General features: G+C 49.6%; 1 protein-coding gene and 1 long non-coding RNA gene across 5 annotated transcripts in view; one reads left to right on the top strand and one right to left on the bottom strand.

Annotated features, from left to right (window-relative positions):
- Positions 1-530: 530 nt before the first annotated feature.
- LOC132658580 (uncharacterized) lies at positions 531-15,898 on the bottom strand. Its single transcript, XR_009598410.1, has 2 exons — positions 15,620-15,898; positions 531-1,253 (listed from the first exon to the last, which is right to left on the bottom strand). It is a non-coding gene; the product is annotated as an uncharacterized LOC132658580 (long non-coding RNA).
- A 311-nt stretch (positions 15,899-16,209) lies between these two features.
- HIP1 (huntingtin interacting protein 1) overlaps positions 16,210-16,677 on the top strand; it is a 133,501-nt gene continuing 133,033 nt past the window's right edge. For all 4 annotated transcript variants that reach the window (XM_004020975.5, XM_060405957.1, XM_042240413.1 and 1 more), the window contains exon 1: positions 16,210-16,350. In XM_004020975.5, the coding sequence (XP_004021024.2) occupies positions 16,231-16,350 (120 nt within the window). In that variant the 5' untranslated portion in view covers positions 16,210-16,230. The remainder of the gene's footprint in view (positions 16,351-16,677) is intronic.

Raw genomic sequence — 16,677 nt, 5'->3', positions numbered from 1 at the left:
GTTACAGACGTCTCCTGCCATCTACAGATACCCAGGCGTTATGGGACTTTTCCCTGGGCCTCCAGAGAAGGGAGGACTGGAACTCGGCCCTACCAGAAATCAGACCAGACCAGAACCAGAATTCGAGTTCTCTGCCAAGAGGAGGTGATCAGTCTCCAATCCTCAGCTCAGGCTGAGGGCCCTTCGACCAGATTCCTGCGTCCAGGACCGGGGGACTAGAAAAACAAAGAAGGATAGGAAGGGTTAAGGAGAGGAAAGAGAGAGGGAAGGGGAGAGAGGTCAGTAAAGTCTCTTGTTCCTTACTGGTCGGGGCACTCTGGCCAGTTGTCCGCATCAGGAGGAGACCAGGGACAAAAGGTCCCAGTTGCGGCCGCTGGGTCTGGTCCATTGGCAGGCAAGCTGGCCCCTGAGTACCCCGAGTGGTCAGGATGTCAGTCTCAGCGAAAGAGAGTCCCCGCCAGAGTTGCCATTTGTTGCAGGAAGAGGGACCCCTTCCAGGGCCCGAAACTTGTCCAAGGAGACACATGTGCTGACAAAGCAAGAGATTTTATTGGGAAAGGGCACCCGGGTGGAAAGCAGTAGGGTAAGGAAACCCAGGAGAACTGCTTCATTTGTGGACCATGCCAAAATGCTCCCAGACCTTCTTTGCCCAGGCTCCAATAAGAGTGGTATATGTACATACAAGCCTGCAAGACCAAGGTCATGTTGATGGGTCTAGTAGAAAGACAGAGTTTTGTGGAATTTCCCGGCGGTCCAGGGGTTAGGACTCCCCATGCTTTCACTACTGAGGGCTTGTCTTCAGTCTCTGGTGGGGGAACTAAGTTGATCCCACAAGCATCGCGTTCATTGCTCAGTCGTGTCCGATTCTTTGCGACCCCATGGACTGCAGCCCGCCAGGCTCCTCTGTCCATGGGATTTCCCGGGCAAGAATACTGGAATGGGTTGCCTGCCATTCCCTTTTCCAGGGGATCTTCCTGACCCAGGGATTGAACCCTGGTCTCCAGTTTTGCAGGCAGATTCTTTAGGGTCTGAGCCACCAGGGAGCCCCAAATACAAGAAAGGAAGGGGAACCCCCCGCCCACACACACTTTTGTCTGTAGTTCCCCCCATCTACCAGCAGATGGCAACCGTCACTTGCCATCTGTCAAGAACTCTTGGTCCCTCTCCCTGGACGAGGGGACAATCTGCAGAGAAGTCCATTCTCTGAGTCTTTACTGAGGATCTACCTGAGATCCTGGATCACTTGCAGGCAGCTAAGGAGGAAGGCAGAGGAGAGACAGGAGAAAAAGGAAGACAGTTAAATTTTCACAGGGTAAAGTTCAGGGATTGAGGGTCTTGGGGAGAGGGGAGCAATGAAATATGCACAAAGTAATTAAGACCCCATACAAGATAAAGGGGGGCTTCCCAGGTGGTACTAGTGGTAAAGAACCCACCTGCCAACGTAGGAGACATAAGAGATGTGGGTTCGACCCCTGGGTCAGGAAGCCTCCCTGGTGGAGGGCATCGTAACCCACTCCAGCATTCTTGTCTGGAGAATCGCATGGACGGAGGAGCCTGGAGAGCTATGGTCCATAGGGTCGCAGAGAGTCTGACATGACTGAACAACTAGCATGCCCAAGATAAGGAACCTGTGTGAGCCTGACTGGAGACATGATCTCCCTGGACTCAGTTTCTTCATTCATAAAATCGGAAGACTGGAATAGATGCTTAAAATGAAGTGAGCACTTGCAGATCTAGCCGTGCAAGGCTTTATGAAGAAGACAGGGGCTGGCTGCAGAAAAATGGGCAGGTTTGGTAAGGGAGACACAGTTGCAAGAATAAACATCTTTGTCCATGATGCCCTTGGTTCTTCCCATTCTTTGCACAGCCACTGATTCTCACCCACTCTGGGCTAGACACTCTGCTAGATGCTGGGGACACTGGGTTGGGGGGTGGGGGAGGGATGGCAAATAAAAATGGCAAAGCCTTTCCTAGGAGTTCATGGTCTAGTGGAGAACTGACTATTTACAGTGACATTTGTGCACTGCCTTGAGATAAGAGTTGTCAAGTACCTAACACTGATGTACCTATTGCCTTATCATTCATAAAACATACCTAGAGTATTCCTCAATCTGGCAAGGTGAAGAAGAAGAAAATGATTCCCATTTTCAAGGAAGCAGAGGTGGAGACAAGAGGTGGTAGGGTCAAGGTCACACTTCTGCCAGTAGTGGGGCGTTGTCGGCTAACACCAGTTCCTCCAAATCCACGTCCTGTGGTTTTGTCCACTTCCTCATCCTGCTTACAAAAATATGACCCTGCTGATCAGCTACAGAATTGAAAAATATTGTTCCTCAGAGCAGAGTATCAGAAATATCCTTTACTCTTTACTAATAAGGGAATATTCATTAGAAGGACTGATACTGAAGTTCCAATACTTTGGCCACCTGATGCGAAAAGCGGACTCATTGGAAAAGACCCTCATGCTGGGAAAGATTGAGGGCAGGAGGAGAAGGGGGAGACAGAGGATAAGATGGTTGGATGGCATCACCAACTCAGCAGACATGAGTTTGAGCAAACTCCGGGAGAGAGTGAAAGACAGGGAAACCTGCCGTGCTGCAGTCCATGGGGCCGCAAAGAGTCAGATATGACTGAAGGACTGCACACCTCTGGAATAAACAGATCTCTTGGTTCCTCGAGGGAAATCTGGGGCTTCTGGGGTAGGACATGCTCCCAAAGCGACTGCCTGGAGCTGGTGTTCTTGCTCTGTCCCACGGTTACTGGCTCTCCAGAGCCCCTCAGACTCATCCCAGGTTGATGGGAATCTCATGAGACACTTGTCCTTCCCTGCTGAGCCCCGGAGGTCAGTAGTGAGTCACTCGGTCTCCAATTCCATTTGGTTAAAAAAGGAGCATACAGACTTCCCTGGAGGTACAGGGGATAGAAATTCACCTGCCAATGCAGGGGACATAGATTCTATTCCTAGTCTGGGATTATCCCACTTGATGCTGGCCAAGTAAGCTCATGCCCACAGCTACCGAGCCTGCCGCTAGAACACGTGCTCCGCAGCAAGAGAAGCCGCTGCAATGAGAAGCTCACACGACGCAACTAGACAGTCCCGCTGTTTGTGCAACTAGAGACAGCCCGTGTGCGGCCACAGAGACCCAATGCAGCCAAAAATAAAATAAAACACATCATTAAAAAGGAGCATGTTCATGTAGGACCCTGGAGATCCATGTGGTTGATGCCCCCATGGAGATTTCCAGAAAGACTTCTCAGGACCCCTTCAGCTCTGGACCTTTAAATCTCAAAATCCCAAGTTTTATACGTGGTTTGAGCTCAGTCACTCCATCTTTCTGAAAGTTGCTCAGTCGTGTCCGACTCTTTGCAACCCCATTGACTATACAGTCCATGGAGTTGTCCAGGCCAGAATACTGGAGTAGGTAGCCTTTCCCTTCTCCAGGAGATCTTCCCAACTCAGGAATCAAACCCAGGTCTCCTGCATTGCAGGAAAATTCTTTACCAGCTGAACCACAAGGGAACTCCATCTTTCAGTTTAGTTCAGTTCAGTTCAGTCGCTCAGTCATGTCTGACTCTTTGTGACCCCATGAATCGCAGCACGCCAGGCCTCCCTGTCCATTACCAACTCCCAGAGTTCACTCAGATTCACGTCCATCGAGTCAGTGATGCCATCCAGCCATCTTATCCTCTGTAGTCCCCTTCTCCTCCTGCCCCCAATCCCTCCCAGCATCAGAGTCTTTTCCAATGAGTCAACTCTTCGCGTGAGGTGGCCAAAATACTGGAGTTTCAGCTTTAGCATCAGTCCTTCCAAAGAACACCCAGGGCTGATCTCCTTCAGAATGGACTGGTTGGATCTCCTTGCAGTCCAAGGGACTCTCAAGAGTCTTCTCCAACACCACAGTTCAAAAGCATCAATTCTTCAGAGCTCAGCTTTCTTCACTGTCCAACTCTTGCATCCATATATGACCACAGGAAAAACCATAGCCTTGACTAAACGGATGTTTGTTAGCAAAGTAATGTCTCTGCTTTTGAATATGCTATCTAGGTTGGTCATAACTTTCCTTCCAAGGAGTAAGCATCTTTTAATTTCATGGCTGCAGTCACCATCTGCAGTGATTTTGGAGCCCAAAAAAATAAACTCTGACAGTTTCCACTGTTTCACCATCTATTTGCCATGAAGTGATGGGACCAGATGCCATGATCTTCGTTTTCTGAATGTTGAGCTTTAAGCCAACTTTTTCACTCTCCTCTTTCACTTTCATCAAGAGGCTTTTTAGTTCCTCTTTACTTTCTGCCATAAGGGTGGTGTCATCTGCATATCTGAAGTTATTGATATTTCTCCCGGCAATCTTGATTCCAGCTTGTGCTTCTTCCAGCCCAGCGTTTCTCATGATGTACTCTGCATATAAGTTAAATAAGCAGAGTGACAATATACAGCCTTGACATACTCCTTTTCCTATTTAGAACCAGTCTGTTGTGGGCCTTTAATTTCTAATTTAGGTGGTTTTTTTTTTTTTTCATTTATAATAATCCCTTTCATGATTGCTTTTATTCTTTACAACATTGTTAGGAAATTTTTTCCTATAATTCAGAGATTAAAAAATAATATCTATGGCTCCAATGGACATGAGTTTGAGTAAACTCCAGGAGATGGTGAAGGACAGGGAAGCTGGGCATGCTGCAGTTCACGGGGTCACAAAGAGCCGGACCTGACTTAGCAACTGAACAACAACGGGCTCCAAAAATTTATTAGTAGCTCAAGTGGCAGAGTCTGAATTCAATAACCCATGCCTTCAGCTCCCCTGCAACCTGCCCCGTGGTGCTGTGTGCGTTCTCCAAACACACCCTCCCCTTCCCAGCTCCCGAAATTTCTGCATGTGCTCATCTCTGCTTGCCAAGACCCAGTGTGAACACCAGCTTTCTTCAATCCTGAGAGTGAATTAATCCTACTCTCTGCCATGTCCTGAGCTTTGCAAACTGCAGTGGAAAGAACACAGTAGGGATCGGAATTCCCACCTCTGCCAGTTGTTAGCTGGGTGACTTTGGGCAAGTTTCTTAACCCCTCTGAACCTCTTTCCTCATCTCTAAAGTATACTATTGAGAGATCATTTTCAGAAAAGGCAAAATCATGACTTCATACAGACATGAAAAAGAACACTTGGTAAAGATTTTATTTTACTCATCATGAGGGAACCAGGAAACGGCTGGTTCAAAGGAGAATCTGAGAAACAGACACCTTTATAGATCAAGAATATTGAAATGAATCAAATCTGTTTTTTTAGGAAAGTGTGTCTGACATTTGTATGAAGAACAGACTGGGAACACCATCAAAAGCAGGGATGTATCCATGTTCATAACAACATCTTTCACAATGGCCAAAAGGTAGAAATGACCCAGATGGCCATCAACCAATGAATGGATACCCCAGATGTGAAGTATATATACAATAGAATATTATTCAGCCTTAAAAGGAACACAAGCTGATCCATGCTACATGAGCGAACCTTGAGAACATTATGCCAAAGGAAAGAAGCCAGATACAAAAGGATAAATATCGTATGGGCCCACTTATATGAGGTACCCAGAAGAGGCAAATTCATAGAGATGGAAAGAAGCGTAGAGGTTATTGGGGACCAGGAAGGAGGGTGGTAAGTTATTATTTAGTGGATTCGGAGTTTCTGTTTGACTTGATAGAAAAGTTCTGGCAATGGATAGAGGTGGTGGTTGTGCGACATTGCAAATGTACTTAACATCACTGAATTGTATACTTTAAAAATGGTGAAAAGGATACACTTTATGTTACTATATTTTAACCACAGTGAAAAACAGCTTTTTTAATAAAGCTGCGGGGAGGCTGCTGTAGAGTCCATATGAGAAAGGCTGAGGGCCTCGTGGAGGCAGGACAGGAGGGATGGGAGAGAGAAACTCCTGAGTTACCCAGGGCTCAAATCCAGAGGCTTTTGTTCCCACCTGGGTACTCTCCTGGGCTCACATGCTTTGATTCTATTCTAAAATTGCCTGCATCTGTTATACTACCTCTGTGAATTATCTAATACATCTTTGATATCGTGCCTGGGCTAATGTCTGACACATAGTAAATTCTTAATACCAATGTACTGGACGAAGGAAGGAAGGGATAAAACAAAGAGCCGAACTCCACAGCGATGGCTCTCAGGGGACACAGAAGAGACAGTAGCATCTTAGAATCACAGGGAAGCTTTTCTTAAGTGAACTTGCTCCTGCCCTTAGGTGAACCCTGCCCGAGGGCCACACCCAAATTCCAATACCTGGGGTCAGCTGGGATGCAGGCTGGGGGATAAGGAACCCAGGTGAGGCGGACTCCTGGCAGGTGAGAAACCAGACGTATAGATGGATTAGGGTCTCAGCAGACACCGGGACCCTGACACAGAGAAGAGAGAAGCTGTGGGCAGAGAGACAGGAGCCGAGGATTGGCCGGAATGGGCTTGGATCCTTAGAAGCCAATCACAGTGCGTCCATCTCCCTGCTCTGGTCCTTAATGACCTTGCCTCCTCCATTATTAGTCCGGTGTTTCAGCTGAAGTTGTGACTCTGCGGGTCCATTAAGGCTCTCCTGGGGCTGTCTGGCTTCCACCAAGTGCATTAGAGCGGAGAAGGCACAGGCTTGGAGGCAGCACTCAGCCCCCACCGCGCCCATCAGTCGGGCCCCTCCCCTCCCCTTCCCTCTCCCCAGCCATCAACCCCAACAAATTCAAGGTGCTTAAGAGCATCCCTGCACTAACAGGTTCCTGGACCCTCCCACGTGTGAAGCAGTTTTCTCGTTAGGGGACGTTTTGCACGTGATCGATCGGAACAATGCAGGGGGCGGTGGTTGGGGGGGGCGGAGTGGGGAGCGGGGATGGGGGCGGGGAGGCTGAGAGCGCCGACTTGGACTCCAGCTGCCTGGGCTGGGAGCCCAGGGCCACCACTTATCGCTTTGGGGATCTAAGATAAGTTCCTGAACCTGAACTCGATCATTAACCCCGGTTTCCTTACCGGCAAAGTGGAGATTATAGTGATACCAAGCTCCAGGGGTCGCCCTGAGGTTTAAATGAGGTAACTGCATTAAAAGCTGAGAGCGCAGGGCCGGCTCTGTAGTCAGTGATTAACTCTGGGCGGTTGCTGCAGCGGCTTCTTCTGTTGTCTTTATAATAATTGTTACAGTGAGAAGGTTGGACAAGATGGTCTCAGGGTCCTCTCAGGGGCTAATGTTCTGTTCATTAAGTAAATGTTTATGGAGCATGTATACTAGGCAAAGTCCTTTTCTAATAGAAGCGAGGAGATAGCCGGGAAAGAGAAAAATCTCTGACTTCACATTTCCGGGAGGGGTTGGGGGAGAGTGCAGATACATGATAAAGGAATAAACATAATAAATAAATAAACTAGATAGTGCATTAGAAGGTAAGAACTTTGGAAATTCCACGCGGTCCAGTGGTTAGGGGGGCCTCCCAGGGGGCCTCCCAGGGGGCCTCCCAGGGGGCACTCGTGGTAAAGAACTGGACTTACAATGCAGGAGATGTAAGAGACAAGGTTGGATCCCTGGGTTGGGAAGATCCCCTGGAGAAGAGCATGGCAACCCACTCCAGTATTCTTGCCTGGAGAATTCCATGGACAGATGAACCAGGCGGGCTACAGTTCATAGGGCTGCAAAAAGTCAGACAAGACTGAAGCAATTTAGCATGCATGCACGCCAGCGGTCGGGACTCTGAGCTTTCACTGCAGAAGGTTCAAGTTCTATCCCTGGTCTGGAAACTAAAATCCCACAAGCCCTGTGGTGTGGTCAAAAAAAAAAAAAAAAAGGTAAGAGCTCTGAAAGAAATAGAAATGGTAGGAGATGCTCAGGAAGAGCCTCATTGAGAAGGTGACCTCTGAGCAAAGACTTGAAGGAGGCGAGGGCATGAGCCCGGCAGGTGTCTGAAGGAATAATATTCCAGGGAGTGACAATAGCCAGTGCAAAGGGCCTGAGACAGAAGTGTGCCTGGCTTTGGTAGAGGACACAATCTAATGAATGAGAAGTGAATGAAATGAAGACTAGCAGGTGAATCAGAGATAATGGGGTCAAAGCATGCAGGGTCTGTGACTTATTGTCAAGACCTTGGTTCTTAATGTGCACTGGTTATGAAACTGAATTGCACAGACAGTTTAGGGTGAAGTATCAATGGGAAAGAATAGCTTTATTCCTTTGCCAGGCAAAGGGGGCCACAGCTGGCTAATGCCTTCAAAACTGTGTGTCCCAATCTGGAGTGGGGTTGGGGGTGGAGGAGTCTTACAGTCCAGGGGTGGGGTTGTTGGTAAGGATTTGTGTGTGTGTGTGTGCTGGGCGTTCCTTCAATCCAGAGATCACCTGCCATCAAGTGGTGATGGGTGAACTGTGATGTGGACAGATGATTTGCGTGCAAATGGAAATTATCAGGAATTAAGACAGGAGTTATGTTAGCACAAGTGACAGTGAGCTGGAATCATAAATATTTTAAAATGTAGGTTTTGAGACTTCTCTGGCGGTCCAGTGGCTAAGACTCCATGCTCCCAGTACCAGGGGCCTGGGCTCAATCGCTGGTGGGGGAACTCGATCCCACATGCTGCAGCTAAGACCTGCGAAATATTTATTTAAACAAAAAATAAATAAAATGCAGGTTTTATTATTACTCAGGTGTGTTGAGGCCGCCAGATCGGGAGATGACTGCCATTGAAAAGGTAGTTTGTTATACTCACAGATCCCAAGAGCTGGGTCGTGTCACCCCACACAGAACCCTACAGGGGAGCACCAGGGTAGATCAGGAGACAGAGGGAGAAAGGAAACTATGAGAACCTTTGTTGTGGTTTTAATGGGCGACGCAGGGTCAGCAGGGGTAGGGGTGGCTCCTTTGGATAACTTCAGCGGGTTCTGGGGTGTAGGGCCACCCCTAGTTCTCTGTACCGGCTGGGGGCTGATTACGGAAGGTGGGTTGCCCTCTGGAATGAGAGCTCCATAAAGGAGGAGTTAAGGTGTGAACCTTTGCATATGAAAGAAACACTCCAGGGAAGTTGCCATCTCTAAGAGTTAGTTGACCTAGAAAGGGTAGTCCCAAGGGAAGATTTCAGACTCAATGACTCCTTCCTTGATGCCTGAAAATCCATGAAGAGAGGTCAGAACCTCCCGCCCCACAGTGATCAGGAAGGGCAGGAGAGGAGAAGGGGAGAGGGAAGGAAGGGAAGGGAGGAGACGGGACAAGAGGGAGGAAAGGAAAAGGAGGAGAGAGGAGGATGATTCTTTTGGTTTATTCTCTTTGATTTTTAAAACTCTAAACATCATAACTTTGATAAAAAAAATTTTTTTTAATTTAAAGAAAAAGAAAGATAATTCCAGTATTATTTCCTTGGACCTAACAGTTTACCATGGCAGGAATTAGTTAAATCCTTATTTTACAGATGAGGAAGTTGAAGGTCAAAGAGGTTAAGTGATGAGTACATAGTTAGCAAGTGGGTCTGGCACTTGGCCCCGGGTAGGGCCGATCCCAAACCCTGGGTTTTCCCCAGCTGCACGGGCTCACTGTCTAACGAAGAAATGACCAGCCACCTGATGCATGGTCTCTGGGAACCTTCCAGACCCACCGTCTCCTTCCTTGTCTGCCAAGGATGCTGGAAACTCCTCTAAGAGAGGAGAGAACCTCCCACCCTACAGCCATCGAGAAAGCAAGGAGCTCGCCCCTGATGCTCACTGGCCACTTATATTGTGACTCTTCCTTCTTGTGTTAGGAATCTGGGTTCCCTAAGTCGAAGTAGCAGACACCTTTTGTACCTGGGTCCTTTTCTCTTCCCCACAGCACCCCTCCCCTGATAGGGACAGCCTCAGAGAGGGTAAACCCAAGGACCTGCCCATCAAGACAGAAAATTGTCAAAGGGACACCTTAAAACCCTTTCTCTAACTGTCCTACTCAGCCTGGCCTGAGCTCAGATCCTCTTACCCAAGATTTTGAATCTTGACTGAACCCGAAAGCCCACAGAAATCCTCTCCCAATCTCACTCCTCTCTAGACACAACCTGAGTGTCTCCCGCCTGTCTTCTCTCTCATGGCCTTGGACCCCACTGTGTGCTCCTTCGTGGCAGCCCGTAGCCCCCTCCTCCTCTTTCCATTTTTCTGCTCCTCCCATTTCTCCACCCTCGCTTTTCCTGACACATGATTTGGATTAGTGCCATAGAGCATAATGACAGCTTCTCCTGCTCCTGTTTAATTCACTTCTCAACACACTGCAATTTAGCGTCTGTATAGTAAAGCATTGACCTCACCGAAGGAGAGGGCTGGCTTTGCCTGCAGCTCCTGGGTGATGATCTCAAAGCCCTTCAAGTATCCTGCCTAATAAGAGTGTCTCTGTTGACCTGGGGACTCCCAGGTCTGACAGTGTTCTCCTACCTGGGCTCTGATGACACTGAGATCTGTTGGCCTCCCCCACCTTTGACTTCTCAGTCCTCATTTTCCTTGACCATTTCTTGCGGCTACTTCTTAACACTTGCTCAAGTGATAAGCATGGTGAGGCTTAAGCTCAGACCCAGATCCCCGTTGTTGTAAATCCCTAACTTGGTTCCCTACACTGTCCCCTTGCTCCTTAGTCATCCTGACCGGTGTGAAGGATTTAAAGTCAAGTAAATGGGGAGGGAGAGGGGCGGGATGTTCAAGCAGGAGGGGATATGGGTAAATCTATGGCTGATTCATATTGATGCTTGGCAGAAATCAACACAATACTGTAAAACATTTATCCTTCAATTAAAATTTAATAAATTAAAATAATAAAATTAGATAAAATGGTTTAGTTGCTAAGTCATGTCCGACTGTTGCAACCCATAGACTGTAGCCTGCCAGGCTCCTCTGTCCATTGGATTCTCCAGGCAAGAATACTGGAGTGGGTTGCCATTTCCTTCTCCAGGGGATCTTCCCGACGTAGGAATCGAACCTAGGTCTCCTGCATTGAAGCAGATTCTTTACTGACTGAGCTATGAGGGAAGCCCCTTAGATTAAAAAAAAAATTTTTTTTTTTTAATGTATTTTTGAGGTTTCTCTGGTGGTCCAGTGGTTAAAGAATTCACCTGCCAATGCAGGGGACATGGGTTTGATCCCTGGTCTGGGAGGTTCCACATGCTGTGGAACAGCTAACCCCATGAGCCGTAATTGCTGAAGTCGATGTGCTCCAGAGCCTGCGCTCTGCAACAAGACAAGCCATCGCAATGAGAAGCCCACGCACCATTACTAGAGAGTAGCCCCCATTCATCGCAACTAGAGAAAAAACCTGCACAGCAACGAAGACCCAGCGCAGCCACAATTAAATCGATTTTTAAGAGTATATTTGGTATATTCTAGATACATGTCCTAGTGTGTCCACAGGTGGACTCATTACCTTTCTCTGAATGTATTCCTCGTCTAGATCAACGGCATTGTTTTGCTAGTGCAAGAGGAGGTCAGCTGGCCCTGCAGACCCTTGACCCCAGTGCATCACTGGGATCAATCCAGTGCTGTCTCTCCATTCCTGGCTTGCAGTCTGCTTGTCCAGCTTTGGTTCCAGTTCCCATTTGGGCTTAGTTCCTGTCTCCCTGGTTCTTGACTTGACACAGCCCCTGGCTCCAGTTTCAGATTTTGCCTTAGGCTCCTGAGTCAACCAGGAGAGGCGTCCCCTTCCAGCTTAACTGGCCTAGTCAGGTGCGGGGCATCCTAGACCATTCCTGGTAGGGCTCTGCTGTCTTCTTACTGGCCACCACGCTTCTCTTCAATCTACCCTGACTCCCTACAACTCACACACACACACACACGCACAAAATTAACATTCTGAGTACTGGCTTGAACATGTCAAGATCTGTCAAAGCCTTTAGACAAGGCTTATACTTAAAGTATAAGTCATTGCTACATAACTAAGGGACACTTGCCATCTTCGGGCTTCTATTATGCACCAGCTAGTAATAAACTGAGAATCTGTTTTAACCAACATAAAAAGCACTTCTTGGGATATGTTTTGTTGTTTCTATATTTATCAAATATTATGTTTACATTTTCTTAATTTTATTTTCTAAATTAAAAGATCCATAAGGGCGTTAGGGTTAGGGTTTTCTTAGTGAAAAAAAGCCAGACAAGAATACATCCTGTATGATTCCATTTATATAAAATTCTAGAAAATTCAACTAATCCATGGTGGCAGCAAGCAGATCAGTAATTGCCTAGGCACAGGAGTTTGGGAGGAGGAAAGACTGGACTGGACCTCCCTGGTGGCTCAGTGGTAAAGAACCTGCCTGTCAATGCAGGTACGCAGGTTCGATCTCTGGGTTGGGACGATCCCCTAGAGAAAGAAATGACAACTCACTCCAGTATTCTTGCCTGGAAAATCTCATGGACAGAGGAACCTGGCAGGCTGCCCTCTATGGGGTCGCAAAGAGTCGGACATGACTTAGAGACAGCATGCACGCAAGACTAGATTACAAAGAGACATGAAGAAATCTTTGGGGGTGATGAATATGTTCTTGACGTGATGATGTTTTCATGAGTGTATATTTGTATGTCAAAACTCATCAAACTGTATACTTTAAATAGATGCAGTTTAATGTTGATTAATTATATCTCATTAAGCTATCAAAATATGTATACTTGGGCTCCAGGATCCTGTAGGAATAGTGTGGTCAGCTTCTGTGTTATATGGTATTTGGAGAAGGAAATGGTAGCCCACTCCAGTATTCTTGCCTGGAGAATCTCATGGACAGAGGATCCTGGCAGGCTACAGTGCATGGGGTTGCAACAGTTGAACATGGCTTAGCAACTAAACCACCATCAACAACCACCACCACCACAAGGTATTAAATCAAATTCAAACTAGATGTGGGGAGGGGAAGATTTCATCAGTTACAGAGAGGCAGGTAATAAGACAGATATGACCCCCACAATGGGTTTCCCAGAGATAAGATTCCATATCTGGAAACCAGGCATCCCCAAAACATATAAAACAAGTGGTCCCAACATTGCTTGGAGAGACTGGAGGAACTGAAGGCAGCGAGCAGAGTCTTATCATCTACATCCTGGGGGAGGGTTTCCCTCAACCCTTGGCAAAGGGTTTTGCTGCTGCGGCAAGTGGGAAATCTTATTTTTAACTCACTCTTGAGTTTCACGGAGGAAGGTAGCTCACTTGAGTCTTTCTCCACAGGGTGCCTCCAAACCACAAATTCCCGATTCCTACTCTGGTTTATCCTAATAAGAAGTAGGCTGATCCCTTAATCCTTGTTTAAAGGGCCCCTGTTTACTGAAGCTATAAACTCTGGGCAAAGGCTTACAAATCACTCTTTAGCTGGGTCCGGAGCAGGAGGTGGGCAGAATGGACAGCAGGAGGTGACACTGGTATGAAGCCTGTCTGTTTTCCTGGTAGGTACACTCTGGTGAGGGCCCCCTCTACCCCCGTCCTTTGCTGGGAGCTCTGGATCTAGCCTCCACTCACATCCACTCTGCTCTGAGCCTGGAAGGAGGGCGGTACCTGACCCATCACCCTAGCCCTCTTCTTCCAGCTGGGTTTGGCCAGAGGGAGGCACTAGTAGGAAATGAAAGGACGGGAGGTTGGGGTCTTCGGTGACTGATCTTCTACCTTAGGCCACAGTTCCTGCCAGGTACCTCGTCTCCATGACTAGAGCAAAGCCTGGAAAACTAGGTGACAGCTAATCTCATCCCAGAGAAAGCCAGGGGGGGCTACTCCAAGGCCTCCCTGACAAACACAGTCTAAGAGGAGGCGAAGCCAGTGCTTGCTATGCAGCTGTAGCCTCGGTGCAGCTCCCTCCATCACGGCGGGGGTTCAGTCCCCACGTTGTGTCCGACTCTTGCGACCCCACAGACTGTAACCTGCCAGACTCCTCTGGCCATGGGATTTCCAGGGCAAGAATACTGGAGTGGGTTGCCATTCTCTTCTCCAGGGGATCCTCTCAACCCAGAGGTTGAACCTTCATTTCCTGCCTTGGCTGGTGGATTCTTTACCACTGAGCCCCAGGGAAGACCCTTCCATCATATGCCACCCTTAAATCCTTCTTCTACAGAAGTTCTAGGGTTTCCCTGCTGGTCCAGTAACTAAGACTCAGTGCTCCCAATGGAGGGGACCATGATTTGATCCCTCGTCAGGGAACTAGACCCCACATGCTGAAACTAAAGGATCTCGCATGCTGCACCTGAGACCTGGTGCAATCAAATAAAGGAATATTTTTTAGAAAGAAAAAAAATTCTAATTCTGGCCCCAACGCTGCCTCCTCTCTCCCCCTCATTACTTTGTCCAAACCTGTTCACAGAACCCATCACTTCATGGCAAATAGATGGGGAAACAATGGAAACAGTGACAGACTTTATTCTCTTGGGCTCCAAAATCACTGCAGAGGGTGACTGGAGCCATGAAATGAAAGACACTTGCTCCTTGGAGGAAAAGCTATGACCAGCCTGGACAGCATATTAAAAAGCAGAGACGTTACTTTGCCAACAAAGGTCCATCTAATCAAGGCTATGATTTTTCCAGTAGTTGTGTATGGATGTGAGAGTTGGGCCATAAAGAAATGCCAAAGAATTGATGCTTTTGAACCGTGGTGTTGGAGAAGACTCTTGAGAGTCCCTTGGACTGCAAGGAGCTCCAACCAGTCCATCCCAAAGGAAATCAGTCATGAATATTCATTGGAAGGACTGATGCTGAAGCTGAAACTTCAATACTTTGGCCACTTGATGCGTAGACCTGATTCATTTGAAAAGACCCTGATGCTGGAAAAGACTGAAGGCAGGAGGAGAAGGGGACGACAGAGAATGAGATGGTTGGATGGCATCACCAACTCGATGGACCTGAGTTTGACTAAGCTCTGGGAGTTGGTGACAGACAGGGACGCCTTGCCTGCTGCAGTCCATGGAGTTTCAAAGAGTCCCACCCGACTGAGCGACTGAACTGACTGATTCACAGAACCTCCCACAGGATTGAACTCTCTCCTGGCTTGCTAGTGGAGGCCCTCGTGGGCTCTCACCTACTGCCGGAGTCTCCCCATTGGTTCCCTTCCTTCCCGTCGCCCCCAGAATCCCATCCACACGATGCCAGCTGGCAAAGCCGTCAGAGGCTCCCCAGTGCCTACATAGGCCCACCCCCTCTTCTGCTTCTCTATTGAATGTGTGAATTTTTATCAAAAGCTCTTAGTCAAAAAAAAAAAAAAAAAAGTAACGCCTTTCTTTACTTTGAGTTGCAAAAAGCATTTATTTTTAAAACATCAAAATTGGCATTTGAACAGAAAACTTTTAACTTTCTTCAGCATCTCGGCTAAGGATCTTACTTCCACCCCCTTCCATCCCCCCTACGCCTGTCGTCAGTACCTTGGCTGACGACGGAGCAGGATGGGAGGGGTGTCCCAGAGCCGGGGATAAATATTAAAATGTCCACATGGGTTTCTACCAACGAATACATCCTGACCAGATCCAGAGGGTGAGAGGTTTGTAAAGGTGTCGAGAAGTTTCCACTGACCCAGCCCAGCGCTCCCTGGTCTGCGAACATTACAAAAGGGATGGGCAGGGATTCGGGGCAGGGGCAGGACGAGGGAGAAGGCGGTGGGAGCCGCTACCCACGCCGGCCAGGTCTGCGACCCGCTGAACCAACCTGCGGAGGCCCGGCCTCAGGGCAAGCGCATCCTGGGACAGGGGCCGCCGAGCTGGTCCATCGCGCGCGCTCTTGTCTCCGGCCCGAAAAGAGTTAACAGGCCAGTCCCACGCGGGCCCGGATTCCCTGCGGCAGGCCCAACTCACCGCCAGCTTGACCCCCGCCCACCAACCAAGCCGGGACCTCGCGGCGCCCGGGGTGGGGTGGGGGGACTGGGAGAGTGCGGCTCGCTGGGAGCTCGCGGGTGCAGCCAGCGGCTGGGAGAGCCGCGCTCTGGGCGTCGGGGAAGGGGCGGGCTAGGGCAGGTCAGGCCCGCCCCCGCCAGGGGCGGTGGAGGCCGGTGACCGACAGGCCTCCGGGCCCGTCCCGGCGCGCCTGACGGTCCGGAGCGCCCTGCAGGGTAGGGCCGGGGCGGGGGCTCTGGAGAGGGCGGGGGCGGACGGGGAAGCCTCTGGGCTGGGGCGGGGCCTCGGCAGAGTAGCAGCGCTCTCAGCCAATGGGAGGCGGGCGCCTTCCCGTTAGCGCCGGATCCCAGTGGATAGGGAGGGGCGGGCGGCGCCGTGGGGATCCCGGGGCGGCTGAGGGCCCCTGACTCGGCTCCGCGCGGCGACATGGACCGGATGGCCAGCTCCATGAAGCAGGTCCCCAACCCCCTGCCGAAGGTGCTGAGCCGGCGTGGGGTTGGCGCGGGGATGGAGGCTGCGGAGCGGGAGAGCTTTGAGCGGACTCAGGTGAGGACCGGGGCGGGGTGGGGGACACCCCCGGTCGTGCACGGCTGGGGCATCCCGCAGTGTCCTGGAGGGGACTCGAAGGGAGTAGGGATCTTGCAGGCCCAGGGAAGGACTGAGCAAGGGGGCATCTGGTGCGGTGGTCAAGGCGGTCTGGGAAGGTCGGGGACCCCGGGGCCATCCCGGCTGGCCTGGGGGAGAGGGCAGGGCGGCTCTGAGCAGCTGGCACGGTCCGCGCGGTGCGACCGACTGGAGCCGGTCCCGGCGGGGCAGGGCAGGGGTCACGGGGGCGGTGAGAGGGGAAGGAACGCGAAAAGGGGGCCGAATGGA

This window comes from Ovis aries, chromosome 24 (assembly GCF_016772045.2).
Source record: "Ovis aries strain OAR_USU_Benz2616 breed Rambouillet chromosome 24, ARS-UI_Ramb_v3.0, whole genome shotgun sequence".
Classification (NCBI taxonomy): domain Eukaryota; kingdom Metazoa; phylum Chordata; class Mammalia; order Artiodactyla; family Bovidae; genus Ovis; species Ovis aries.
The sequence above is the reverse complement of the archived record's forward strand: the minus strand, read 5'-3'. Positions and strand labels throughout refer to the sequence as shown.